The following is a 26,749-nucleotide window of genomic DNA, read 5'->3' as shown; positions in this document are numbered from 1 at the left end:
CAGAAAAAGGATATTTGATCTTTGTACCATACTGTTAACTAAGTTTTAACTTTAATTCAAATCATTTTTGCACAGCTTTTTTTCTAAGCTTTATAGATTTTTTTTTTTCCAACATGCTGCCCCAATAAACTCAGTTTGTGTTTCCTTTCAGTTACTGACTCGGATTCCCACAAAGTTCACTGACATGGAGAGTCCTCTCCCTTGTTTCACTGAAGACAAATATTTAGAAATGACACACAGAGCAAGACGGGGACAATCCAACGACCTTTAAAAACTTGTAGGGAAAGGAGTCAAATAAAAAAAAAAATTCCACGTTGCAGATCTGAGACTACGCAGGCTATAACCAATAAACAGCTCATGAAACATACACGTTGGATGACTTTTCAGTTTAACTCGTAGTTTTCACAGCAAAAGAAAAAAAAAACTCCTTTTTTGTTTGCCATTTCTGCAGTGGAGTTATTTTTCTTTTGCACTTGATGAGATTTCACATAATTTTGTCTGTCTGCTGTTTGCTCTTCCACCAGATCGAGATTATCTATCAACATTTAGTCAAATAATTCTGTGTGCACGCCGCATGTGAACTTTGGGCTTAATCAATAGCAGTCTGAGGTTGCATCTGATTGGAGGAGGCCGTCTCTGCAGTCAGAATCTAAAAAGCTCTCATCCAGTGGCTGCAGGGCGAAACGCAGAGCGGATTTCACCTCCAAAGAAGATGGCTCCCGCTTTGCTGCTTCTCAGCCTTGCGGCTGTATTTACAACTGTAGCTCCTGCAAAAGGTACATTTGCAAATTTGTGCCTTGGCTTAAGTTAAACTTCTTCTGCTTGATGTCACCTTCTTCCCTTTTTCTCCCACCAGTTTGCGGCCGGCCTCGTGTCTCTGATGGCGTTGATGTTTCCTCCATGAAGCGCGTGTTTGAGATCGGAGAAGACGTGACCCTCTCGTGCGAGCAGGGCTACTTGCCTTCAACGGCGACGCCTCCCAGGATAACCTGCACGGCGACAGGGGAATGGACGCCGGCCAACCTGGCGTGTTCCCGTGAGTCGAGGCCGCAGCTTCTGTTTTTTAAATCCTGCGGCTGCCATCTTGCAGAGTTTAAAAACGGCGAGCGGGAAGCGAATTGGTGAAGGCCAAATGCGGTTTTGTGTAATAATCAACAAAAGCAATCATGATAGAATTAAAAAAACTTGGTGATGGTCTTTCAAGACAACTCATTGCTAAGTTGTGAAGACGTCTAATAGATGTGCTGATCTTCTTTTCTACAGCCAGGATGTGCCAGATACCCAGGCCTTTGCAGCCATTTGCAAAAGGCAGGACAGAGGCTCCTTTTAAGAGTGTGCTCAACTTCTCATGTGATGATGGGTAAGAACATCAACATTTATATTTAAATTCTCTGGGAGAATTATGATTTGCAGATTATTGCAGGAATACGTATTTGTCATTATTCAGGTACGTCATGGTAGGAGCTAATGAAAGCAGGTGCTTACACGATGGCACCTGGAGTCATCCGCCTCCCCTCTGCAAAGGTAAAATAAGTTATCCAGACCCTGCCCCCTTTGTTTGCACATTTAAAAAGGCCCAGGTAGAACAAAGCGGTTTAACACGTTTCTATAAAACGATACGGAGTGTAACGGAGAAGCAGGGTTCGGTTTTTAATCCACCACAAAACTGGAACCAACTTCCAGAAAACTGCATGGCTGCTGAAAAACTGAGTTCCTTTAGATCAAGGCTAAAAACCCCCACCTGTTTAGAGGTGACCTGATTCCAAGTAAGTGGAAAACTGAGCAACATTTTTGATGACGATTTTGACGTCGACGTTTAACAAAATGTAGCATTTATTGCTCGTTTCATAATTGTTTTTATGGTGTAAAGCACTTTGAGCTGCCCTCTGGCTGGAATGTGTTACACAAATAAACTTGACTAATGACAAATTAATCAACTAATACTTTTTCACATTAAAAAAATTGTATCCAAGCATAATAGTGGAAAGTTGAGTGCCAGGGAAAAGTGTGGTAGAGTTAAGTTGCACAAACAAAAGTGACAACCACTACAGTATGAAGAGTGTGAAGAAGTCCTCATTTAACAGTTTGTTGGATATTTACAAAGGGGTGAAAGTTCTGCTGGAGTCAGTGATTCTAAAGCCAACACACCCACAGACGTTTTCGAAGACATGGACTACAACTATTTGGTTTCTTGTGATAGGCGGCCACTGTTTATCTACTGGTTTTCTTGAACTCATTGCAAAGAGTCTGTACATTTGAGAATTCCCAGCTTGAAAGTTGATGCCAGTATGAGTATATTTCAAAATTGATCAATAAAGAAAAGAGCAGCCCCAACGACCGAGCCCTGAGGAACACCACAGCAACAAAAGGCCAAACAGATTTCAAATATTTCCAACTTATTTTTATGTTTTCCATTCATGACATGGACATCGCCATATCAAGTTCTGATTGTGATCCCACAGGCGTGAACTGTCCTCTGCCCAAGCCACCCAGAGAGGGAAGGATTGTCCATGACAAGGCTGTCACGGGAACGTCTACAATTTATGGACAAGGCTGGACATACGAGTGCAACCCACCCAAAGCACCGAGTTACGAGAGAGGCTCCTGCATGGCCGATGGCTCCGCAACCGAACCTCCGGTTTGCCGAGGTAAATCCAGACTTGTGATGTGTGAATATCGTCTGAATGCATGGTATTACATGCAAGATTTATTTTCTTCTTCATCTTCTTTACTTACATGTCAGAGTTGTGTTGTTTATAGGCGGCAGTATTATGTAAAATCAACTTTTTTGATGTCCTAATGTTATTCCCTCATCCAAAACATACCTGGGGTGTTGCTTTGATTTTTTCATACATGTTTGAGAAATATTGTAATCACCCATGGCAACCATTCAGATGCGCAAAACGCCTGGGTGGACCTAGCCCCGCCTTTGAGGATGAAGCTCCTTCTCCGAGCTGCAGTTTCCAATTTTCCGCTTCACTGAGCTCCTTCAGACTAGCCACCAGCAATTAGCAAACACCTGGTGGAGCAGCTCATCTGCTGAGCTCGTTATACCAGCTACTTCTCAGTGCAATGCTCGAGAAACGTGTCGTTTAAGGGTTCATAAAGGAGTGATGTTGTGATGACTTCCTGAAGGCAGAGCTTCACAAAGAGCAGGAGTTCTTAAAGAGACAGAGGCCCATTTTCAAGGCATTAAATTATAAATTCAAATTTCTTTAAACTTGACTTAAAATAGCACTTGATTGTGCTATAAAATGTCACAATAGGCCTGGAAAATACATAATACTGCCCCTCTAATGAAATCATCGTTGTTGTTGTCGTTACAGATGTGAGCTGCTCCATCCCGCCACGCATAGCAAATGGCGTCATCACGTTCGCCGTGATGAGGCAACGCGGTTACAAGGAGAAGGTTAAGTATTCCTGCCTTGAGCATTATACCCTGGAGGGTGAGGCTGAGATCCAGTGCCAAAACACTGGAAACTGGTCATCACTGCCAGTCTGCAGGGGTGAGTCATGAGAAAATTAGATCTCACTTCAAGCCTCTACTCTATATTTATCTACCTCTGCTCTAAAGAGATTCCTATGCTAGAATGTCTCGGATTTTTTTGGCCATTGAAAAAACGTTCACCTGCAAAACAATGCTGTTTTTTTTTTGTTGTTGTTTTTTATATCATCAATCAATCAATCAAATTTTATTTGTATAGCACATTTCAGCATCAAGGCATTTCAAGGTGCTTTACATAATTAAAAACAAAATAAAAACAGCATGTGACATTGAATAAACAGTAAGAAAGAGAAAGAGATTTTGGAATTGTTACGGAATTTAAGCGCCTGTCGTCGCTATACATATATATATATATATATATATATATATATATATATATATATATATATATATATATATATATATATATATATATATATATATATACATATATATATATATCTCATAAAAATTAGAGTTTTCTCTGTCAGGTGAAAATATTTCCTTTTTTTTGTTTGTTTGTTTGTTTGTTTTTAACCTAGCTCCCTGCGAAGTTGGCATCAAAAGAGGGCGCATCTTCTACAATGGCAGAAAGATCTGGATTGAAGACCTGAGCCCAAACAGAGTGCTCCATGGCGAGCATGTTGCCTTCTATTGTAAGAACAAAGCTGAAAAGTGTGGCTACCCCGTGGCCAGCACCTGTAACGACGGAAACCTCCCCATCCCGGACTGCTACGAACGTGAGTCAATGCCAGCTGGACAAGCTCTACTTAAAACTGGTCCAGTTGACTGACAATGGAACCATTCCAGCTTCTTGGAATGTGATGTTTCGTCCCCTAGATAACAGCAGAATGCTTCTGTGTTTGTCTTGCTTTTCTTCTCTTTGACCCATAGAACCGGGCAAAATCGAGTACAACCTAAGGTCTAAAAACCTTCCGTCAGAAATCAGAATGTGCGTGGCACCACCCACCGCAAACCCAACAAGCCCCCCAAACCCTGTGTGAGCAACTTACGGCGCCACGAACTGGGGAAGACATGGGCCGCCTTCTTGATGTTCCTGCTTTGGTTTTCTGTTCATTTATACTGGCAATAAATAAATGCAAGATCATTAAAACAAACCAAGAAAATGTGTTAATAAAATGTTGAAAGAAGTGAAAGCTGTGAACATCAAATGCGAAATGGTTGTAAAGTACATTTCAGTTCAATGCACACACACAGGCTTATTTCCAAATAATCCAGTTCATTTCCAATTTTCCATTACTGTGCAACGAAACAAATTCATACCAAAATTAAAGCTCCAAGCAGCCTCAAACGGCCCTGGCAGCTCAGCGATGCTCCGGCCTCCTGGCGACCGCAGGAGCTCTGGTGACACCGCCCGCCAGCCATTGCAGATTCTCTTGCGCAGTTCCTGCACCCGTCCACCAGGCGATATGCACCGATACGTTCGGCCGAAAAATTCACAAAATATAAACACACACACAAATACAAATATATGTACAAAAAAAAAAAAAAAAAAAAAAAAATATATATATATATATATATATATATATATATATATATATATATATATATATATATATATATATATATATTTACTGCTCAAAAAAATAAAGGGAACATTTCACTTTAATTTTGTGTGTGGCTCCAAATCCAGGCCTCCATTGGTTAATAAATTTGATTTCCATTGATGATTTTTGTGTGATTTTGTTGTCAGCACATTCAACTTTGTACAGAACAAAGTATTCAATGAGAATATTTCATTCATTCAGATCTAGGATGTGTTATTTGAGTGTTCCCTTTATTTTTTTGAGCAGTTTATATATATATATATATATATATATATATATATATATATATATATATATGAATGAAACGTGGTCAGAGCTTTTGACTTTAAATTCACTTCACAATTTTACATCAGTCTGACATGAAAAAGTTACAAGGAGGGAAAAAAAAAACACAAAGAGAGAAGGGGGGAAAAAACTTGATTTTTTTTTGTGTGTTGGAATTTCAACATCTGGGTATTTTTTTATTATTTGTTTGTTTTTTGTGACATCCCGGAAACATTTGAAAGGATTCCAAACTCTTATTGAAGGAGTTGCTTCACGCTGCTCTTGTCTGTTTACCCTGAGAGAAACACAAACAGCTGAAAGTGGGGCAAAGAGTCCGAAGCCGAAGGCAGACTGCAGGAGAGAAGGAGACTGTCCGTCCGTCTCTACAGAAGATGGACCGTTTGTTTCTGCTGTGCTCTGGTCTGCTTGTGACGACAGTGACATCCCAACATAATGGTATGACTGCTTTTCATTTCACACGTCCTAGAATGAGTTTGTTTTAAGGATTTCAACTTTTGCTATGGACTTGTGGAGAAACAATTCATCGCTTGTGTTGATCGATGACTATATTTCTCAACACTGCTCTGAGTTAAAGTCAGTGAAAACATTTCATAGTCGAACTCTTGTTTTGTTCTGTCAATAGTAATTTGAGGGGGGGAGGAAAAGTGTGGCGTAACATTTAATGTTGCTTATATGTAGAGAGTTTTGGACATCTGTAAAGCTCTTATATATGGTATATCTGCAACTTTCATTGAAATTATTGATTAATTCCAGTTTGTTCCCGACCCCAACTGAGCGGGAACATTGAGATGTCTGGGATCCAGAGGTTCTCCAGTCCCGGGGAGGAGTTAGCCCTGGCTTGTAAAGAGGGATATACTCCTGTGTCGGGCCCACGCAAGATTGTTTGCACCATCAACGGCGTGTGGACAAGCACCAAGCTGAAGTGCATACGTGCGTGTCTTATTTTCTTTCTATTAATTATGGCAGAAATGTCTAGCAATAATTCTTGCAATTACCAGTGAAATAAAATTCACAGAGATTTTGACGTAAACAGATAAAATATTCAATAGTTTTAGTATACTCAAGAGTTTTCACTTGGATGTATGCAAATTAAGAACTGCAAGTTTGAAAATGTCAAGGAAAAAAATGAAATATTTACTTAGAGTACTTTGAAGAAACATTTTCAAACTCCCTTTTCTCATGTTGTTGTGTCAAAACCCAGAACTTTAGTGTTTTGGACCAAGATTTGTCTAACAATTTTACACTTTATTTTATTGTATTTACTACAAGAGTAACTCAGGTTAAGACAGATTCAGTGATTAATCTATGTGGTCATCATTTCATCAAGTCTTGCCGCAGATTATCAATAAGATTTAGGTCTGGACTTTGACTAGGCCACTCTAAGAAATCAGCATGCTTTGATCTAAGCCACTTAAATATTTGTGCTATTTTAGCTCACATAAAATCCCAATAAAATCATAGCAGTCTGGTGCTTGTAATGTGACAAAACGTGGGAAAGTTGAAATATTAGAATGGGTTCAGTATACAAACAGGATTGTAAGGCAGTACTTGTAACTTTATTATGAATTGCACAATTTCATGCCTTAAGTGACTAAACTCACATTTAACTGTTTGCATCAATAATAAATGACAGCTAAGTAGAACAAACTTCCTTTCATATTTTCTCCCGCAGCAAAACAATGTCCACATCCTGAACTAATCACTAATGGTGAACTGTTTTACGAGGACACAGTGTACCAGAGTGCAATCAACTACACCTGCCATGAAGGGTAAACAAAAAGAAAACACGTTTTATGTTGTGTGTGTGCAAATAATCTATATTGTATATTATAAACTGTACATAAAAAAGCTGGGTTTAAAAAAATACTTTTACCCTGCTGATTAAATATCATGTTGAACAGATATATGATGACTGGAGAGAGTTCAGCAGTGTGCCAAGCCAACGGGACATGGAGTTCACCTGCACCAGAGTGCATACGTATGTAAGATTTGAATACAGAAAATAAACTACAGTATTTTACTATAGGTCTTTTTTTGAGGTGTTTTTAAATGAATGGGGGGAAAAAAGCAACATATGCTCATTTTATAGCATTAAATCAGTAGAATTTAGCACATGTCTGAAGATTTTGAACAAATCCGCAAAGAATTTTAACTGAATACTGAAAAGGTTCATCTAAAAAAAAAAAACACACACCCACAAGAGGTTAGCTTTGTGTAATAATCAGTGTGTCTCAAACAGACATTTCTCCAGAACGGAGTAAAATTTCGGAATTATATGAACCAAATTTGTAAATGTTCTCCATTTACAACCAAACAAATGCACTATCGCTCCCCTATCACTCTCACACAACAGACATCAATGTAACGGTTAGGACTGTAGTTAAAAGAAGAGACAAGGTACAGCATGTCTAAGGAATTTAATTGCTTTTATCTTATTTATAAAAACAGTTATTGTGATATTACACAGACTCGGTCCCAATAAATACCTTCAGCGACAGCAAACGAACACAGCTGAGAGCAAGGTAAATAAGTATCTCGCAACAAAAAAAAGCCCTCCTGTGATATTTTTCAAAATGGCCGTCATTATCTTTGCAAATTACCCAACAAATTTGCTACAAGGACAGGTTTAGAGCCTAAAGAGCCACTAATGCACCCACAACCCCGAAGTGTGATTCACCTTTTTTTTTTTTTTTTTTACATAGATTTCAACTGTATATCCATATTAAAATTATTTTAAATGTTTTATTCAAAAGATGGAAAAAAAAATTGAAACTGATGGGGTTTTTTGTTGTTGTTTTTGTCTTGGTAGCTATTCCCTGTGGTCTCGCTCCAGTCCCACTGTATGGAATGGTCATTTACGACAAGGTGATCAGAGGAAACACGGTCAATTACGGCCTCAAGGCGACATATATCTGCAATCCCCCATACGCACTTTTCGGCAACCCGGTTGCAGAGTGCACCGCCAGCGGTACCTGGACCAAGACACCAGAGTGCCAAGGTAGGAGAAGGCAGAAAAATATGGCTCAGCTTGGTTGATTTTAGTACAACCCAACTACATTCAAAAGTTTATGAAAGTTTATTTCCATTTTCCTGGCAAATAAAAGGAAAAAGTAAGAGTAAACGAACGTGTTTCCTCACAGTGGTGACCTGCCCTCCGCCAGAGAGCATTGAAAGAGGCTACATGTCAAACAACGAGAAGAGGGAGTTTTTCTACAGGGAAAGAGTCAAGTACGGCTGCGAGAGTCCGTACGTGCTGGAAGGAAATGTGGAGGTGGTCTGCCAGGAGAATGGAAAGTGGTCCGAAAAGCCGTCTTGCAAAGGTAATTCTGTAGGGAATCACAAAATATAAAACATTAAAATCCAAACGTGCAGAATTAAAAATAGCTGTTTTCTTTTTCAGAGTCTAATCGGGTTTCGTTTGAGTTTACATCTTTTCTGCAATCATAAACTTTAGCCATATTTCCAATTTGATTTCATCTTAAAACTTGGCTTAGCACCTTTTTTTTTTAAAACATAACCTAAATATTCTGTGCTCATCAATTAATAACACGAAGATGATCAATCTTTACTTTTACCAAATGTTTTTTTTTAAAAATGCTGCACTCTCCCTCCCCCCCCCCCTTCAGCTCCCTGTTCTGTTAACTTACAAAGAGCAAGAATTTTGCACAACGGGAAGAAAATCTGGATCGAAAACTTCCAGCCGAACCGTGTCTTACACCTTGAGATCGTCTCTGTCTACTGCATGAATGAAGCCAGGAAATGTGGTTATGCCGTGCCGACCCAGTGCATCGATGGAACGCTAAACATCCCCAAATGCTTTGAAGGTACAAGCCATTTTATTTAAAAAAAAAAAAAAAAAAATGAATTGAACAAAAGATATTGTCGAGTCATAATGTTTTGACTCAAACTGAAGAACACTTGGCTCTGAAATGTTTTCTCAGTAGCACAGTCAGAGGTTTAGCAGATATTAAATAGAACTTTACTGTTAGTATTAGTCTATAAAACGCAGAATTTTATTTCTGCAGACACATGAAGAATCAGTCTGAATTTATAGCACTCTGCAGTACCTAATATTAAAGTGAAAACCTAAATCAATATCTACCTGTCTGTCTATTTGAAGTGTTATTACATGATATTGGCAAACTTACTCTGTGTGTTTGTTATGTGTGCTGTTTCAGAACCCAGTGGGGTGGAGTACACCTTGAAGCCAAATTCACTTCCGTCAGAGATCGACCAGTGCTGAAGTGGCAGATATTTTCTATCCTGAGGCTGTCATAAATGTCCACTACCTGTCAAAGTAAAGGAGATGATTTAAATCTGTTTGAGATTTTATTGTTTATTATTATTATTATTATTATTATTATTATTATTATTATTATTATTATATGTCATAACTTCAAATAACTTCAAAACTTCATTTCATTCATTTCATTTCAGTTGTCTGGTGATTCACCAAGGTGACATTCTGGCCACAAGCCTTTGAGATTTCTGTTGTAACTGTCACAGCTGAAATGTGGTATGGTTCGAGGGCATGAAAATATCCAATAAATACTTTATTACTTAATAAAAGTATGATCTGCAATCTCACACACAGTGTGAGACAAAATTTACCACTGTGGGGGGCAAGGGATGGCGACAGTGCTTTTTTTTTTTTGTTTTTTTTTTTATGGTGGCACAGAAAAAAAAGATTAATTAAAAAACTGGAATGTTTTATCATTCAATATACATCTCGTCTCATTTGCTTTGACACATTTATCTGAATTAAATCCGCTAGGTCAACCTCCACTACACTTACTCGTTTATGCATATTTAGCAGACTCTCATTTTCTTATAACATCATGACTTGCTTTTGTTATGTCAATCAAGATGAACTATACTTTCATTGGTGACATTGTTTAAAGTTGCGCTCAGCTTTTCCCAAAGATAAAGCAGCTCCCCATCTCCCTCTTGTGGTTTAAATGCTGCGTTCTAGTTGTACTCGAAGCTGGGAAATTCCGACTTTCCTAGTCGGAAAGATCAGTGGAAAGCGGTCGGAAGTCGGATAATTTCCCACTGGGGACATGGGAACATCTCCAATTACCTCCAGTTACGGCTTGTAAGGCGGATTTCGCGATTCAATGTGGGCGCTTCTCGTATCAAGTAGGGTGTAAGTAAGGTGGTGGAAACACGTTTCTTTCACAAGGCACGTATGTAAAAGTGCGTCTGAAATCAACGTTAAGCTGAAAAATTAAAAGTGGTGTTTGCTTATGGAAACCAAAGCTTAAAATTATGATTGTAAAAATCTATTACAAACAACGTTTACGGGCACTAACATGTTGAAATTCCGACGTCTTAACTAGAACGCTGTTACCTCGGGTTTCCATAGGTAATAATAAAGATTTTTATCTTTATTATCATCCATCTGAGTTCTCACTTCCCAGGAAACTGGAACGCAGCAGTTACCAGTTTGCTCCTTGCCCCTTCGTGTACTCTCGCGAGATTCCGCGAGCTCCACTTTCTTGTGGTCCAGCATGGCAGCGCTGTGTGAGGGATACACGTTGTGCGGACTTGTTCCAGCTGTAAATCGGCGAAGCTCTGAAATTAAGGGCATCGAAGAAGAGCGGGACAGCGACCATGTGATCGTCACTGACTCCAGCAGATCTGTGACTCTGTACAAGGTAAAGTTTAGACTTTGCAGGAGCTGGGGGCCAGCTGATCGGTACCGACTCGTGTTAGCATCCTGTGGTGATCTCAATAACAGAACCAGAACCCTTCAATTTTCTTAACTCCAGTCTGGGTCGATCTCTAATGCTTTTACACGGGGATGTTAACGTGAAAATAAGCTAATCCCCTCTCAACATCAAGTTCTTAGAAAGTCACACTAATGACAAGGAGATAGAAGTTGGCTAATGTTAGCTACTCTCAACATGAAAGCTCTTTTCTCCAGTGAATAATACAGCTGTAGTTGTGTTTTAAAGTTGAATATAATCTTTCAGATTATGCTGCATTTGGTAAAGTCAAAGTGTGTGATTATGGGTGTTTTCTTTCTGTACTGGTCACACATGTTGCTGCAGGTGTCAGACCAGAAGCCATTGGGCAGCTGGACAGTGAAACAGGGTCAACTTCTGACCTGCGCAGCGGTCTTCAACAAGCAGACCAATGAGTATGTGGCAGTCTCAGACAACAAGGTAACCCGGTCCAGGAAAATGGACACACAGTTCACTATTTTTGTTATCTGCCAATTGTTGTTGCTTAAGTGATGCGTCACACAACCTAAGCCAATCAGAATAATTTTTTTTTTCTTATTTTTTTTTTTTTGTTTTCAGGTGATAAGAATCTGGAAAGAAGAGGACATCATTTTAGACAAGGCATTCAAAGCAACAGTAAGCGTGACTTTCAGCTCTTCACTCTTTTCGAGGTCAAAATCATACGAATTATAAGGGGAGTTTTTGTTTTCAGTGTGTTCTACTTTGGAAACACTCAGTTTGACCAGTGTGTCATTTCGTTTACACCCGGGAAGTTCACATTTACTGCCAAATTAATGTACGCCATTGCACAATACCTATACTAAAATTGGACATTGCTTTGATTTTCCATACGGTTTTGTTACCGTGTCAGAAAGTATTTATGTATATTTACTGTGGACAAATCTAAACGCATCCTAACCTCTGCCTCTTTTCTTTTCCAACGTCCCTCAGGTGTCGGCAGATGTCCGGTCGGTGCACTGTGCACACGGAGCCGAGCCTGCCGTCTTGTTTCAGAAAGGAGCTGTGAGACTTCTGGACTCCCTGCTTTCTGCTCCCCAGCAGCCTGTAGAGGAAGTCCTGGTTCAGGACGAAGCCATCAGGTCCAGAACTCCTGTTGTTTTCACACATCATACACAAAAAGAAGAGATTGCTTTAAAAAACACTTTTTATTCACGAGAGAAAGCTGGTTAACAAATATTTCAGTCTCTCCTGTGTTTTATTATTATTATTATATATTTTTATTTTTTTTATTTTTTTTTTTTTACATTTTTTAGGGTTTAAATTGAAAATTAGCATGATTTTTTTTTATTATTATTATTTTTAATAATGTGAACCCTAACTGTTACAATCAGATGTTTTGTCCTGCTGCTAAGTCTCCAATTATTTTTGCCAAATGCTATGGAAGATTTTCTTTTCTGAATTGTTATATATTTTGGGGTTTTTATATGCAAATCTTCTGGATCAGATCTAGAAAAAAAACAAAACTGAAAAAAAAACAGGCACATCTACTTGTTTTGTCTTTCTAAAAGTAATTTCTCTTTTTGTTGGTAGGTGGAGCACCAGCATTGTCACAGATACACAACAGCTGGTCATCTTCACAACTGAACTGGTAAAGATTGTTTAACGTCTGTCGTCCTACACAGTGATTTCCCCCCCTGACTTCTCTGTAAACATTCACATTGCACTCCTATGCATCACCTCGCAAAAATAATCTCACAAAATCCAGATGAAAACGCGCTGGGTATGCTTGTAATGTGACAAAAATAGGGATTCTCGAGGGACGTGAATACTTTTTTTTGTGCTTTTTGATGTTTATTATTTTTTATTGTATGATTTCCAATGTTTGTCCACAGAAAGGAGATCATTTCCTCTACCTGCAGAGGCTGAAGCCCAACTCTGTTCAGAAGTACCGGCTGGAGCCGGAGGGGCCCGGCCTCTCCCCTCTCAGCTTCTGGGCCTCCTACAAGGATAAAAACATCTGCCTGCTTTATCTCTGTAAGTCTTCATTTCCTGTAACAAGCTGCTTGTTTGACAGGACACATTAGCTTTGTTAGCTCCTCTATAAAATATACTAATATACTGTTGTTTTTATTATGACACGTTTAGACATCACTGTCTAGTTTTTTAACTACTTTTGGAAATGAGACTGAAATGCAGCCAAATGCGTATTATTTATTAAACAAGAATAATGTAGGTCAGCAGATAACTGAATATTTCATCACAATCTTTCACATGCGGCTACAACAACCTGTCATGGAACTGATGTTCCCCAAGGCTTACTTGTTTGAAAAGTTCAAAATGGCGGCCATTCACGGGAAATACATTTTTGCTCAATATTTTATTACAGTGGAATACTTTTTGTGTCAGATTATACATAATTAGACTCATAGACATCATATTTACCGATGATGTTTTGATTTTTTTTTCTAGATGGACACCATGGTTGCACTAAAATTGGCAATTAGATGAATATGTTTGGTGACAAATCATTTAATATGATTTGAACTATAGAAATCATTCTGTTGGACATTTTTCAAAATGGCCACCATGGTTGCAATAGAGATTATATGTTTGCACTAAAATTACCTGTAGTTATTGCCAGTGTCGGGTACAGATAACCAAAAAGTTAAGTTCAAGACTTCCGGTTATGGCGGCCACGTAGGAAGACGTGCAGAACTTCGCTCCGCTGTCTGCTGCGCTTATTAAGGGAAAATAACTGCTGCTCACGAAAAATTTGTGTAAGGAAAAAGATATAATGCCTAACTCAACTAAACAGCTCAAAGGGAAAAGTGAGGCATCCAAGCAAACGAAGCTTTTCGACCACAACCTCCGCGGTGAAGCTCGCAAAGCCAACAAAAACATGGCGGAGCCAGAAGAAATTAATGACTCAGAAAATAGTAAGTCTGACCAAATTTTGGTCGCGCTCGAATCATTGAAAAGCGAGTTCTCCTCGAAACTCGACGGTCTGTTGGTGACACTGCAAGATATGAAACAGGAGATGAAAGACTATAATGAACGTATGTTGCGAGCAGAGGACCGTATTTCCTCCGCGGAAGACGAAGTGGCTAACCTACAAGCTAGTGTGAGCGCCTTACAGGCTAAAAACAAGTCGATGGAAGACAAACTCATTGACTTGGAAACAAGGTCTCGCTTGAATAACTTAAGGCTTGTAAACTTGCCAGAAGGTGCCGAGGGTTCAGATTTATGTGCTTTTTTGGAAAAGTGGATACCCGAAGCACTGGGGAGTGAGAAGCTGCAGACCTCTCTGAGCTTGGAAAGAGCGCACAGATTGGGCCCGAGAAAGGACGGCGCCTCCCGACCCAGAGCCTTGATAATGAAGTTTCTTAACTTCAGAGAGAAACAAGCCGTCATTCGTGTTGCACGGGAAAAAAAGGATATCTTCTATAAAGATAAACGGGTCCACTTCTACCCCGACCTGGCCGCCGGGCTCCACCAACAGAGGAAAAAGTTCGACCCGATTCGGGAGGTGCTGCGCAATCTGAACATCCGCAATGGAATAACTTATCCTGCAACTCTCCTAGTGACTTACGAAAACGAGACACTGGCATTTAAAACACCAGAAGAAGCAAGCGAGTTTATCAAAAAACTCCAGAGAGCTCAGGACGCATAAAGCACTAAGTAATGCCTCAGACGGTACGTGAAGTCTGCGAACTTATTCGGTTTGTTACATGTTTATATCTCTAATATGTTGTATAATTGGGTTCCTAACTTGGGTAACAAAAATTATTTAAATGTGAAGAGTACCTTGGAATGCTGTTCAGTGTTCGTGAGCAGGAGTCTTTATTGTGCCTGGCAGCGACGGGAGCACTTTTAGCAGAGTGAACTGGACGTGGTTCGGCTAATCCTCAATGATTGTGGATTGGCTAATGGCAATAACGGGAGACATAATGGTTGTGGGTGGGGCCCCTTTTGTCTGGGGAAGGGATTTGGTAGTAGGGAAAGGGTTATGTTCTCTATGTTGGATGTATGTTCTACCATCCGGTTTTGTTGTGTCTCACATTTTTACAACGCTAAGCATCCCATTACTTTTGTTGATGTATGTCTCAAACTGTAAAATGTAATTTTATTTCATGGAACTGCAGAGGGCTCCAACGCCTTCAAAAAGTCAAACAGGTCATGAATAGACTGAAAGAAATGGAGTCTAAAATTATATTCCTCCAGGAAACGCATCTTCTCGATGAGGATAATTTGAAAGTGGGGAGGAGGTGGAGGGGTAATATATATACAGCACCGTTCACGTCTCATTCTAGAGGAGTTATGACACTAATACATGAATCGGTACCATTGCAAATTGAAAACATTATTAAAGACAAAAGAGGAAGATACCTAATACTTCAAGGCTCCCTAATGTCGGAAACTCTAATTCTAACTAATATATATGGCCCTAATGTGGATGATAGTAAATTTTACAATGATTTACTCCTCACTCTATCTACGCTTAAAGGATCTCACATAATGGGGGGGGATTTTAATTGTACATTACACCCAAGCATGGACAGATCAACTGGAATTGATCAATCGCATAATAACTGTAGAGCTGCAATTTTTAGAATGATGAAAGAGCTGAAGTTGATGGAAATATGGAGAGAGAAAAATCCAGCCAGCAAAACATATTCCTGTTATTCAAGTTCTTTCAAAACCTTCTCCAGAATAGACTTCTTCTTAATTTCTACAGAGTTGCAGTTCAGGATTCATGATTGCTTCTATGATAACATTGTAGTTTCTGACCACGCCCCATGTTGCTTGGTTTACAGAGATGACCAATTAAAGAGAGACCCACCGAGATGGCAGTTCCAGCATAAATGGTTACAAGATAAAAACTTTGTGGAATATTTAGGGAAACAAATAGACGAATTCTTTCAATTTAATACTTCAGAAACAACAGCATGTACAAAATGGGAAGCTTTTAAGGCCTACCTTAGAGGTCACATTATTAGTTATACAGCGTCTAAAATGAAACAAACTGAAAAAACTCGAACACAATTGGAAGATAAAATAAGGTTAATCCAAGCTAAAGTAAATAGTGGAGATAAACAATTAGAAAATGAATTACTGGCTTTGAGAGCAGAATATGATAAATACTCAGCTTCAAGGGCGGCATCAAGTTTGTTGCGACTTAGGCAAACATTTTATGAACAGGGCAATAAAGCAGGCAAGTTACTGGCATGGCAAATAAAACAATTAGAAACTAAACAACCAATTACATCTATTATAGTAAATGGACAAATTTTGCATGATCCTCAAGAAATTAATGTAGCCTTTAAGAACTATTATGAAGAATTGTATAAGGCACAAATAAGCATCAAATCGGAAGACATAAATCAATTCCTTAAAAATTTAAATATACCAAAATTTTCAGAGGAAGACAAGGAAAATTTGGATCTAGAAATTACAAAAGAAGAGCTAGGGCAAGCCATTAATGATATGAAATCAGGGAAAAGAGCGGGACCAGATGGTCTCCCCATAGATTTATACAAGACGTTTAAAGATAAACTTTTGACCCCTCTATTAGATATGTTTCAAGAAGTTTTCCATTCAAACTATCTCCCCCCCTCAATGAACGCTGCCATGGTTATCCTTTTGCCAAAGCCAGGCAGATCTCCAAACAAATGTGAGAATTTTAGGCCCATTAGTTTACTAAATTCAGATCTAAAAATAATCGCCAAGCTGCTAGCACGACGTTTACAAAAGGTGCTCCCAAATTCAATTGATCGAGATCAAAATGGATTCATTTCGGGGAGGCAGGGTTTTCATAACGTGAGGCGAGTTCTAAACATAATTCATTATAATAGAGGTACCTCAGACTCAGCTCTTTTATCACTAGATGCCGAAAAGGCATTTGATAGGGTTCACTGGGAATATCTTTTTCAAGTTATGGAAAAATTTGACTGTAGTAATAATTTTGTAAAATGGGTGAAAATATTATACAACAATCCCTCAGCTGAAATAATAACTAACAAGAATATATCTAGATCAATAAAGATCAACAGGGGCTGCAGACAGGGTTGCCCATTGTCACCTTTACTATTCACTCTGGCAATAGAACCATTTGCTATTGCTATTCGCTCACACCCACATCTTAGTGGAATCACTGTCGGACCTACAGAACATAGGATTTCCTTGTTCGCGGACGATGTGGTCCTTTTCATATCAAAATTAAATCAGTCAATACAAATTATTTTGGAAATAATTAAATCATTTAGTGGTATATCTGGATACAAGATAAACAGAACCAAATCCTCAATTCTTTTATTAAATGCAAATGAAAAAATTAGCCCAACATTAGGTGTATTACAGTTTAAGATGGTAAATGAATTTAAATATTTGGGGATACACATCTCACCAGATTTGGAATGGGTAGCTGCGACCAACTACAATCTCATATTAAATGAAGTAGACAATTCATTTGAAAGATGGATGTCTCTACCAATGTCTATGATTGGGAGAATAAATACAATAAAAATGAATATACTGCCCAAGTTACTTTACATATTTCAGAATGTTGCTCTTCCACCTCCTCCTGAATTCTTCTCCCAAATAAAGAAGAGGATGTTACGTTTTTTGTGGAACAACAGAAAATCCAGACTCCGTTTGTCTTTACTATATCTCCCTTATGACCGTGGGGGCTTGAATTGCCCAAATTTTCACTTGTATTACTATGCTGTGCAGTTGAGATCTATGATGTTTTATTACAGTGATCAGTCGCCGCACTGGGTTGACATGGAGACTCAGGATTTAAAAGTGACTCTCCCCTCATACTTCTATTCAGATTCAGTATCAAAGCTTTTGAAACATACTAAAAATCCATTTCTTAAAAATATGATAAGCGTATGGAGAGATGTAAAAAAAAAATTTAATGAGCCACACTGCTTGTCTCTGTTCAGCCCAGTGTGGGGTAACCAATTCTTTGTACCCGGTAGAGCTGACTTAACCTTTAAAGCATGGAAAAACAAAGGACTCCAGATGATTCGGGATTTTTATGTATCAGACTCAGACATACTAATGAGTTTTCAGGATCTGCAACAAAAATTCCATCTAGATAAGAAACATTTCTTTAAATACCTTCAACTCAGAAACTTTATAAGAACGAGTCAAAATAACGTGCTGGCTAAACCTGCCAAATCAGCTTTGGAAAAAATGTTAACAAGGGATAGTTTAAAGGCAGGTATTATATCAGAGTTCTATCACTCACTGATGTTGCATATATCTGAGGGATCTCATGACAGACTTAATGCTTGGAAGGGTGATTTACAGTTAGAGTTATCTGGGGAAGAGTGGCAAACAGCATGCAAATTGGCCCATACCAGCTCTATCAACACTGCACTTAAAATGATCCAATTTAAATGGTTAATGCGGGTTTATGTAACACCAGTGGACCTCAACAGATATAATGGGGAAATATCTGATGTATGTCCAAAGTGTACAGTGGATAGAGGAACTTGGATTCATTGTGTGTGGTACTGTAGGAGTATTATATTGTTTTGGAAAGAGGTAAAAGATGCAATTGAGGAAATTATTTCCAAACAAATAATTATGGATCCGAAGCTGTTTGTGTTTGGACTATGCCCAGAAAAACATAATTATACTAAAAACGAATTAATTTTTATAAACTTAGGTCTGCTTAATGCAAAAAGATGTATATCACTTTTCTGGGGGAAGCCCCATAGACCGACTATAAAACTGTGGTTGCAGCAGATGGCATCTACCCTCCCTCTGGAAAAGATTACATATGTATTAAAGGGTAAACAGAATCTGTTTGAATTCATATGGAATCCCTTTATTAGGTATGTTCAACATCTGAACTTCTTGGAGGACGACGCAAATGACTGAAGATTCTGCTCACTGCGGTTCCCAAAGAAAATTCTGTTAGAGGACATGCACTGCTGAAGTAAATATTTCAGTATACGGATGAGGTGTAGATTATGCGATGGGTTACATTGGAACTAAGAATGTGAGAGACATTTTGTTGTTTTTGTTCTGTGTTGTGTATTTCATTGTGACTTGAACCAAACTACTATTATTACTGGCATTCTTTGTTAAATGTTCAAGCGGTTTGTCTTAACTGTTAAAATTTCAATAAAGATATTTTGGAAAAAAAAAAAGTTAAGTTCACTAGCCACAAGCTTGCTAAGCAAAAGTCCTAGCTATACTAACACTAAACCGCTAAACAGGTAAAGAAATGAGCAGAATCTTTAAACTACTAAACACATAAAATAATTTGCGGAAGCTCATGCTAAACCGCTAAAAACATAAAAGAACCAGCAGATGCTAACGCTAACCATTAAGACAACTTGTTCTGCTTTCACATTTCCCTCGCTTTCAGACCCTAACGGCCATGTGTACCAGAGTTTGGTGTCTGTTCGGGCCCCAGAGGCCGATGATGGAGCTCAGGTCGTTTCGCTGCCCCGTGATCAACTGTTGAGTCTCCCTGTGGGGAAGGAACTGCTGGAAGCCGCGTCGGCCATCTTCCTGGACGACGCCCACGTAGCTGTGGTTGGGGTTCCACACCCTTCTGCTGGGCCCGGAAAAGGCAAGGAAAGCTTTAAAATTCTTGGTAAAGTTACGAAGATGTTACCTTTTAAAAATGTTAGCATATTTTTATTTACTTATTTCACTTATTACTTCAACAACGAAAGTGCTGGTGATATAACATTGTGAATATTACAGTTTTAATAGTGACGTCAGTAAGGTTTATCATTACTTTGTACATCAAGTTAGGCTAGAATTAAGATTGACATTTGACGCCACAGCTGGAAAAGGCCCCAGTCATTCCAATACCCTCCAGCGTATCATTAGGACTTTAACTCAGGAGTAGTGTGGTGGAAGCGTCTTAGTTTTAAATGCAGAACTTTTTAAAACGTACAACCTGCAACTGCACTTCCCAGAAAAAAAGATTACAACCACAGGAATAAATAGTATGCAAAAGAAGAAAAAAACTAAAGAATGTAGGTGATCTTAAAACCTGCCTTGTACATGATTCCAGTGTTGTTTTTTTCAGCAACATTCTCTCAACATTTTCAGACTTTCTCTGCATCTGGAACACAAATTTTCAGACTCTTCAGGCTGCGAAAGAGATGGCGGGTAAACTCTACGGACAGGTAGGCGCCTGGGTGGTGAATTCAAAAATACCAACAAAGACTGTTTGTTTTTTTGTTTGTTTGTTTTTTTTTTGTTTTGTTTTTTTTTGCCAAGGTTCCCTGTCCTTCCAGCTGCTGGGTGCTGATGGAGGACTGTATGTCTTTGGTAGATCACTGTGTCTGCTCTCCACTGTGAGGGGGCTCACTGTCCCTTGTCACAACTACACAGCAGTTTACAACCCCAGACCTGCTCCTTGTGCATACTTCCTGTTTTTGGGCATCGATTTGATATGTCGCTTATTCTTTTTTTTTTTTCTCTCTGATGTAGCTTTGGAGTTTTTCGAGCAAGCTGTTTATTCCCCATGGCAAAGCCCTCTCTGTCATACCGTTTGCCTGCCCCAGATCCTCGCTGGCCTCGGCTCTGGGGAAACTAAAGCAGGTCAAGACCGAGGGTGAGAGACAGAAAGCAGCGCCGCTTACGCTAACGGCTTCCTGTAGATTTGTCTGTGCACAGACAAAAAGTTCTATCCTTTTGTGTGTCCACACCATTAATAATAATAATAATAATAAAAAACAAACATGTTCACATTTTTGTGTTTCAGCATTCACTTACCGCAGTGTTTTTCTCCAACTATCACAGAGTCCAAGACTTCAACTGTGGTACCGTCCTGGAATACCATCTTACATGGAGAAGAAGCTGCTGCTCCTAAACCTGTGGAGGCCAGGAAGACAGTAAGTTACAGGATGTGGTTTCCTTAGCAGTTAGATGCTAGCAATCTCCTCCAACTGTGTGGGACTGTGTCGATGCGTGCCTCTGTGGCAAACTGTTTTAACATTAATAGCCAGAGAGGATCTTCAAACCAGCCATCCATGAGTTAATTCTGTACTACAGTGGCCCAGAAGGGTCAATAAAATGCAAAAGCTACAATGAAAGTTATGCTAAGATGGAAATTGTGCTACCAAATTTAGCATAACTTTTGTTGTGACTCTTTGTTGTTGTTGTTGTTTTTTTTCACTGTTTTGTTGTGGCTTTTTAATGTTGTCTTTGGACTTTTTGTTGACCCTTCTAGGCCACTGTACATTACAATTACAAAAAATAAAATCATTCTTTCCAGGATAAATTAGGGATTTTGAGAAATCTTTAACTCCTCAACTTCTTATTACTAAAAATATAATTTTACTTAATCATTATCTTTAATATTAGTTTTTAGCTAGAAAAATGTTTAGATTAATTCAGTTGAATTCAGTGGGTTTATTTTATAGATTTCTTTTGATTGTTGTACATCTGTAAATAACCTACTGTTTTACCTAGCATAAACTTTAAAGGTATAAAGTATTTTCTCCCCCTTAAATAAATGTATTGTAAGTTGTTGCTTTTTTTACTCACTGATGAGTCGATTGTTTTATTACAGCTGAGCTGTTTATAAGTCTAAACTAATTCCAAATGTTTTATGTTAAATTTTGCAATTTTTTTAAGTGTTGTTGTCGATGTTGTATGCATATGACAGTACCACCACCTCAGCTCAATTACTCTCCTTTTTATCATGCAGAGAACAACTCGTAAGACGCAGTCAAGCCTCAGTTTAACAATTGATCAAGTCCAAGACCTAATTAAGGTAACACTTCTCTCTTTTCCAATTGAAATTCTTACACTTAACTCAGTTAATATAGAAAAAAAGAACATTATTCAAAATTTCTCCAATTGTATCCATTGCCAAATGCAGATGGCATCAGTAGAAGAGGTGGAAAAAGAGGTCCAGGGACTCCTGTCCGGGCAGGACCCCAACGACCCGCAGCCTTCGTTGGGACAGCTGGCGATGGCACTTGTGTCCCGGAGCCTGGCGGATCCAAAGTTTTACTCTTCCAGAGCTCTGACACAGCTTGTGCCCACCCGGTGCCTCTCCCACAGGTCAGTTAAGGCATGATGGGAACAGAAGAGAGAGTGGTCTGACACCGGACGTTTTGTACAGACTGAGTTTGTAGTATTTATTTATTTATTAAAATCTTATGTTTGGAAATTTTGTCAGTGACTGAATTCTGTCTCTTAGAGATATTCTGGACTGATCAGCGGTCGTGATCATTCATTGTAATAAGAGCGGATTGCCAAAGTAAAATGAAGTTAAATTGAAACGATTCATCGTGAAGAATCGATTCGAAATACCTGTCGACTAATTTAGAAATTGATTAATCGTTAACTGACGTACGTGCTCAAATAAAGGCCATTTGCTGAAAAATCAACAAATTCAGACCAGCAATTACACTAAAACTGTACAAAATATAAATACATTTTGCTTTTAAGATGAAAACACCTTTGATGTTAAATGTGTTACCCAAAACTCCCCAAGTCGCATAGCTTTAGTTTTATCTTCACTTGGTTCAAATTCGCTAAAGGCTTGATATGTTATTGCATATTAGGCAATGCAATGTTTATTTTCATATTTAATAGGTAAATTTATTTATTTGTTTTAATCTTTTAATGTATTTCTACTGTTGCATAGAAAAGTCTTTACTGGTTAAATGAAAAATCCACAGATTTTTGCCTATTTTGTTATCCGATTAATCGTCAGAATAATTGATTAATCGATATCTAAAATAATCGTTAGTTGCAGCTGTAATTGTATGTGAAATTTATGCTTTTCTCTTTCAAATACATACAAACACTTCCCATCAGGAACAAACTGAAACGTTTCTTAACGGGACGCTCCCTTCTCTCTCTCAACAGTGTCTGTCCTGACCTCCTGCCTCTGGCCCTTGAGAAGAGGGATTATTTTCTCTGCCAGCTCTGCCTACTCTTCTTCCATGACATCCCAGAAGCCGTGACCTGCGCCTGCCTCAAGGCATTCCTCAGGTAGAACGGATCTCTTTTCAGTGAGCAAATCAAATTGCACAATTCGATATTTTTTTGGAAGAGACGCTGTCAAAAAAAAAGTCACCGCGTTTTGATTGAACCAAGCACGTTTCATCCACTTTACCTAATATTAGGGATGATTAGCCATAGCCAGACTTTGTACTGTTAGACGTGTAAAAACCGAAGGTGTTTTCCTCCAGTTTATCAGACCTCGATGCGGAGAAGTTGAGCCTGGAGCCCGACAGTGTCTCTTTCATGGAAATGCTGCTGTCAAACGAGCATGCTCAGACTGGCCTGCAGAACGGTTTCAGCCCTACCTTCTGCGAGGAGGACCGCACAGACGCCGTCGACAACCCCAAGGCCAAAGCAAAAGAAAAAAAGAAGGCGTCACCACAACAGACATGTCCAGTAGGAAAACACAAAGCTGCTCTGATGTATCCTTACAGCTCATTGTCACTTTAAGACCTTATTGTGTTTTTTTCCCCCTTTTATCACTTTGTTTTATGCTTTGGTGATTATTTTTGCTTATGCTAACATGTCGTAAAACAAATCGGATCTTAACTGAAGCGGTGCAGAAACGAGATTCTGCAGACGGCGTACAGTGAAGCTTTGCTCCTCCCACATCTAAAGGATTTTTCCTCTGATCAAGTTGTTGTGAGTAACGTCTATCGTCACTTTTCAATCCCCAATATGCAGGAGCATCTCAGCAAGCTAGAATATCATGAAATTGTGTTTTTATTTCAGTAAATCAGTTCACAAAGCGAAACTGATGTTCTATCAATTCATTACCATTGATGAATATTGTTACTGCTGTATTATACTGCTAGTATACCACACGGCTGGCTGGGCAATAACTCGATTTTATCAATCAAATTTTCAGTTTTTTAAGAAAAATTTTTTGGAAAATAGGATTTTTTTCACCAATGCACTTCCTGGTTTTCCAGATTTATTCAGTTATTAGTTATTTCTATAACTATCTGGGGGTTTTTTTTGTGTGTTTTTTTTCCTTGATGAGCGTCTTTTACAGTTTCTGCTTATTCCAACTTTGAATTCAAGTCAACTCAGAAGGAATGATTTAAATAACAACCATTTAAAAAATATATATTTTCTTTCATTTGTATTTTTGTTTTTAAGGAAAAAAGTTGGGTGGGCAAAATTGGAAATTGAATTTTGAACAAAGCCGCTTCACAGTCTCCTTAAAGCTTCTATCATTTTTACTTGTGCACCTTTTGCACCACACTTTTTCCTCTCACCGAATTTTCCAATAGTATGTGTATAAATGTATCATTCTACAAACAGGAAGTTTCATTAGCACTGAACTGTAGTAGGTCACATTTCTTATTGAGGGTTTCAAGTCAGCTTGTTTTGCATGTTTTAATAGGCAGAAAATCCCATTTCGGCATTCAAATTAACTTTTTTTTTCTTTTGGAGAAGAAAATCTCTGTACGCTGAACATGAGTTTGTCTTTTTTAATTCAGTTACTAAAAATGTCATTTTTTTCAATGACATTCTAATATTTTTAGAACCACCTGTAGATTGTGACTAAATCTGTGTCCTAAATCAGCTGTTTTTTCCTCCCTGTTTTTTTTTTTTGTTTGTTTTAATTTCCAATCAGCTTTTCCTCCGGTACCTGGAGTTTCTTTACCTGCGATATTCCACAGATGGTTCCTCACAAACGCACGGCTACAGATCACCCAGTTTGAATCAGGTATTTAAGATACTCTTGAGCAGTCTGAAAGTTTGCACCCAATATCCACCAGTTATTTTGCTGTCTGTGCTTTGCAAACCAAAATAAAGGTGTAAGCAAATCAGATGTAATATTTATTTTTTTATTTTTTGTACATTCCTGTCAAATGCAGGTCATGGATTGGGTTTGCATGCTGTTGGACGCCCACTTCACTGTGTTGGTAATGTCTCCAGTGGCCATAGGCTTGCTGTTGAACCTCCAGTCTTTTGTTAAATCTCAGGTAAACATCCATTTTTTGTTACAATAACTGACCGATTGTTTCTGGGAAGTTTATTGGAACAACATGCACCTTTCTTTTAAATTAATTTTCTTTTTTTTTTTTTAAATCTTTTGTCTTTTAGGTAAGACTGTTTTCTGAGCTCGGGAAGATCGAGGGCAGCCTCCAGGAGCTCAGTAAGATGAAGATGAAGAATGACGTGGGGCAATACTCTATTGAAGTCATGGAGCTGTACTAGAGGGCGTGGCTTTATGAAACACCTACTGTTGCTGCAGTTTGTCTTTAAATGGGCTTTTTTTTGCCTCAGATGCTTCTAGTCATTTAGGTTTTACTGTGAAAGAAAAGAAAATGTACGTCTGGCATAATTATTTCATTAGCTGAAAAATTATTTTGTACATTTATTTTAGATGGTGGGATTGTGACTATTTTGGACTTGCATGTTTAATTCAAAGTCGTACATCTGATGGTTTTATAGACAAGTGGAGGGAAAGTCTCTTCATGGAACATTATGGTAAAGTTTTTATATTCTATATATATTAGTGGAACTTTAATAATACCCACGAAATTCAGTATTTTTGCTTTTTTTGAGTGTCAGAATACAGCTAACATTTTTTTGTAAATCTATTAATTGTTTTTGTATTTTACACATTTAAAAAAAAAAAGAAGCCTTGATTCTAAATATCTATGAAAACGGGATCTATTTGTGTCATTTTGTCCTTTGTGGAACTATAACAGCTTAGCTAACCTTGTAAAAACCTGTCCCATTGTTATACACTATGCTTCTAGAGGCATACTTAAGTTTTAAATTCTACCAAATTAATGTAAAGCACGGGTCCTACGCTATGAAGCTAACCGGAAGTTGCCTGCATTGTATATGACCATTCTCCACTGAAAAGAGAGAAGTGCAGAGCCGACTGAGGCAACCGTTAATATTAATTCAGTATTTGAAAGCATGGCCAACATGGACAGAACAGTTTTGTTCACTTCCTCCGCCGCCATTGCCAAAACTACTATTTTAAAACGGCGCAGAAAATCAATGTCATCGTTCACAACTTTTTCTGCTGGCTACATGGCTCACGGTTGAAATTCAACAGGAGAAATCCAAGTCAACGGGAGAAATGGACCACGTGAGTAGATTAGAATCGAGTGGAATTGCGTAGGAAGGCTTTGGCCAGGCTACAGGTTAGTAAATCAGTGTATTTTTCATGCTTTTGTTCAAAATGTTACGGAGGACGTCTGCCATTTCACCAGAAGGGCTACGTAAAATATACTTTTGTTGGTGAAAGGTCCTTGAGATTTAAGGCAGTGAATACAGGAAAGTACAAAAAGAATAATGAAAACACAAATGTGAATTCTCCGAGTTCAACTAGCCCATACAAGCCTAAGATTAAGGATAAAATCTTTAATTCTCTTGTAATCCAGAAGGTTTTCTGCTGCTGAATAACAGAATGTCAGCCGAAACTAGCTAGCTTGCATGTGCACCAAGTAAAAAGAAGACTTTTTTTTTCGAAGAGGAGATTCGTTTATGTCAGAATTACCTAAATTATTTATTTTTGCTAAACGCCACAGTGACGAGAGAGAAAATATAAGACTATTTGCTAATATCTTCAAAATTTTAAGTTTACATACATTTCTCGGATTTCTACTTTTTAGTAGAATTTTGAGGAAAACTAATAATTTAATACAATTTGGAAAAAGGCTAATATAAAATATAAAATGTAGATAAAGTGGAACCGAATACTTTCCGAACTCATTGTTTGAGCTTTAAGCTGAAGA

The 26,749-nt window shown here is 38.4% G+C and overlaps 3 protein-coding genes across 4 annotated transcripts; all 3 read left to right on the top strand.

The window, feature by feature from the left end:
* The first annotated feature begins 624 nt into the window (after nt 1-624).
* LOC106924236 (beta-2-glycoprotein 1-like) lies at nt 625-4,641 on the top strand. The gene is made up of 8 exons (XM_014997821.2): nt 625-776; nt 857-1,036; nt 1,264-1,360; nt 1,448-1,524; nt 2,463-2,648; nt 3,327-3,506; nt 4,027-4,224; nt 4,379-4,641. Exons 1-8 carry the CDS (start codon nt 713-715, stop codon nt 4,486-4,488), a joined length of 1,092 nt encoding a protein of 363 aa, XP_014853307.2. The 5' UTR covers nt 625-712; the 3' UTR covers nt 4,489-4,641.
* Nucleotides 4,642-5,647: 1,006 nt separating this feature from the next.
* On the top strand, nt 5,648-10,058 carry LOC106903364 (beta-2-glycoprotein 1-like). 2 transcript variants are annotated; one of them, XR_015764497.1, is made up of 9 exons: nt 5,648-5,772; nt 6,091-6,267; nt 7,010-7,106; nt 7,239-7,315; nt 8,147-8,335; nt 8,478-8,657; nt 8,964-9,161; nt 9,516-9,634; nt 9,775-10,058. XR_015764497.1 is itself a non-coding variant. In XM_088009733.1 (8 exons), the coding sequence occupies exons 1-8, from the start codon at nt 5,709-5,711 to the stop codon at nt 9,578-9,580; spliced, it is 1,047 nt and encodes a 348-aa protein (XP_087865859.1). In that variant the 5' UTR covers nt 5,648-5,708; the 3' UTR covers nt 9,581-10,058. The 2 variants fall into 2 exon arrangements, 1 of the variants encoding a protein (XP_087865859.1); XM_088009733.1 differs by having other exon boundaries at nt 9,516-10,058.
* Nucleotides 10,059-10,181: 123 nt separating this feature from the next.
* On the top strand, nt 10,182-25,669 carry nol11 (nucleolar protein 11). The gene is made up of 18 exons (XM_014967102.2): nt 10,182-10,994; nt 11,391-11,504; nt 11,643-11,699; nt 12,015-12,163; nt 12,615-12,672; nt 12,917-13,058; nt 19,408-19,614; nt 20,106-20,182; nt 20,490-20,613; nt 20,802-20,893; nt 21,712-21,777; nt 21,886-22,070; nt 22,884-23,009; nt 23,210-23,443; nt 23,585-23,663; nt 24,625-24,717; nt 24,869-24,976; nt 25,098-25,669. Exons 1-18 carry the CDS (start codon nt 10,848-10,850, stop codon nt 25,209-25,211), a joined length of 2,172 nt encoding a protein of 723 aa, XP_014822588.2. The 5' UTR covers nt 10,182-10,847; the 3' UTR covers nt 25,212-25,669.
* The last annotated feature ends 1,080 nt before the right edge of the window (nt 25,670-26,749 follow it).

The sequence above is a fragment of the Poecilia mexicana genome, unplaced genomic scaffold (assembly GCF_051168715.1).
Source record: "Poecilia mexicana isolate PSO_F unplaced genomic scaffold, ASM5116871v1 scaffold_2, whole genome shotgun sequence".
In the NCBI taxonomy this organism is placed as follows: Eukaryota; Metazoa; Chordata; class Actinopteri; order Cyprinodontiformes; family Poeciliidae; genus Poecilia; species Poecilia mexicana.
This window is presented reverse-complemented; position numbering and strand designations above follow the sequence as displayed.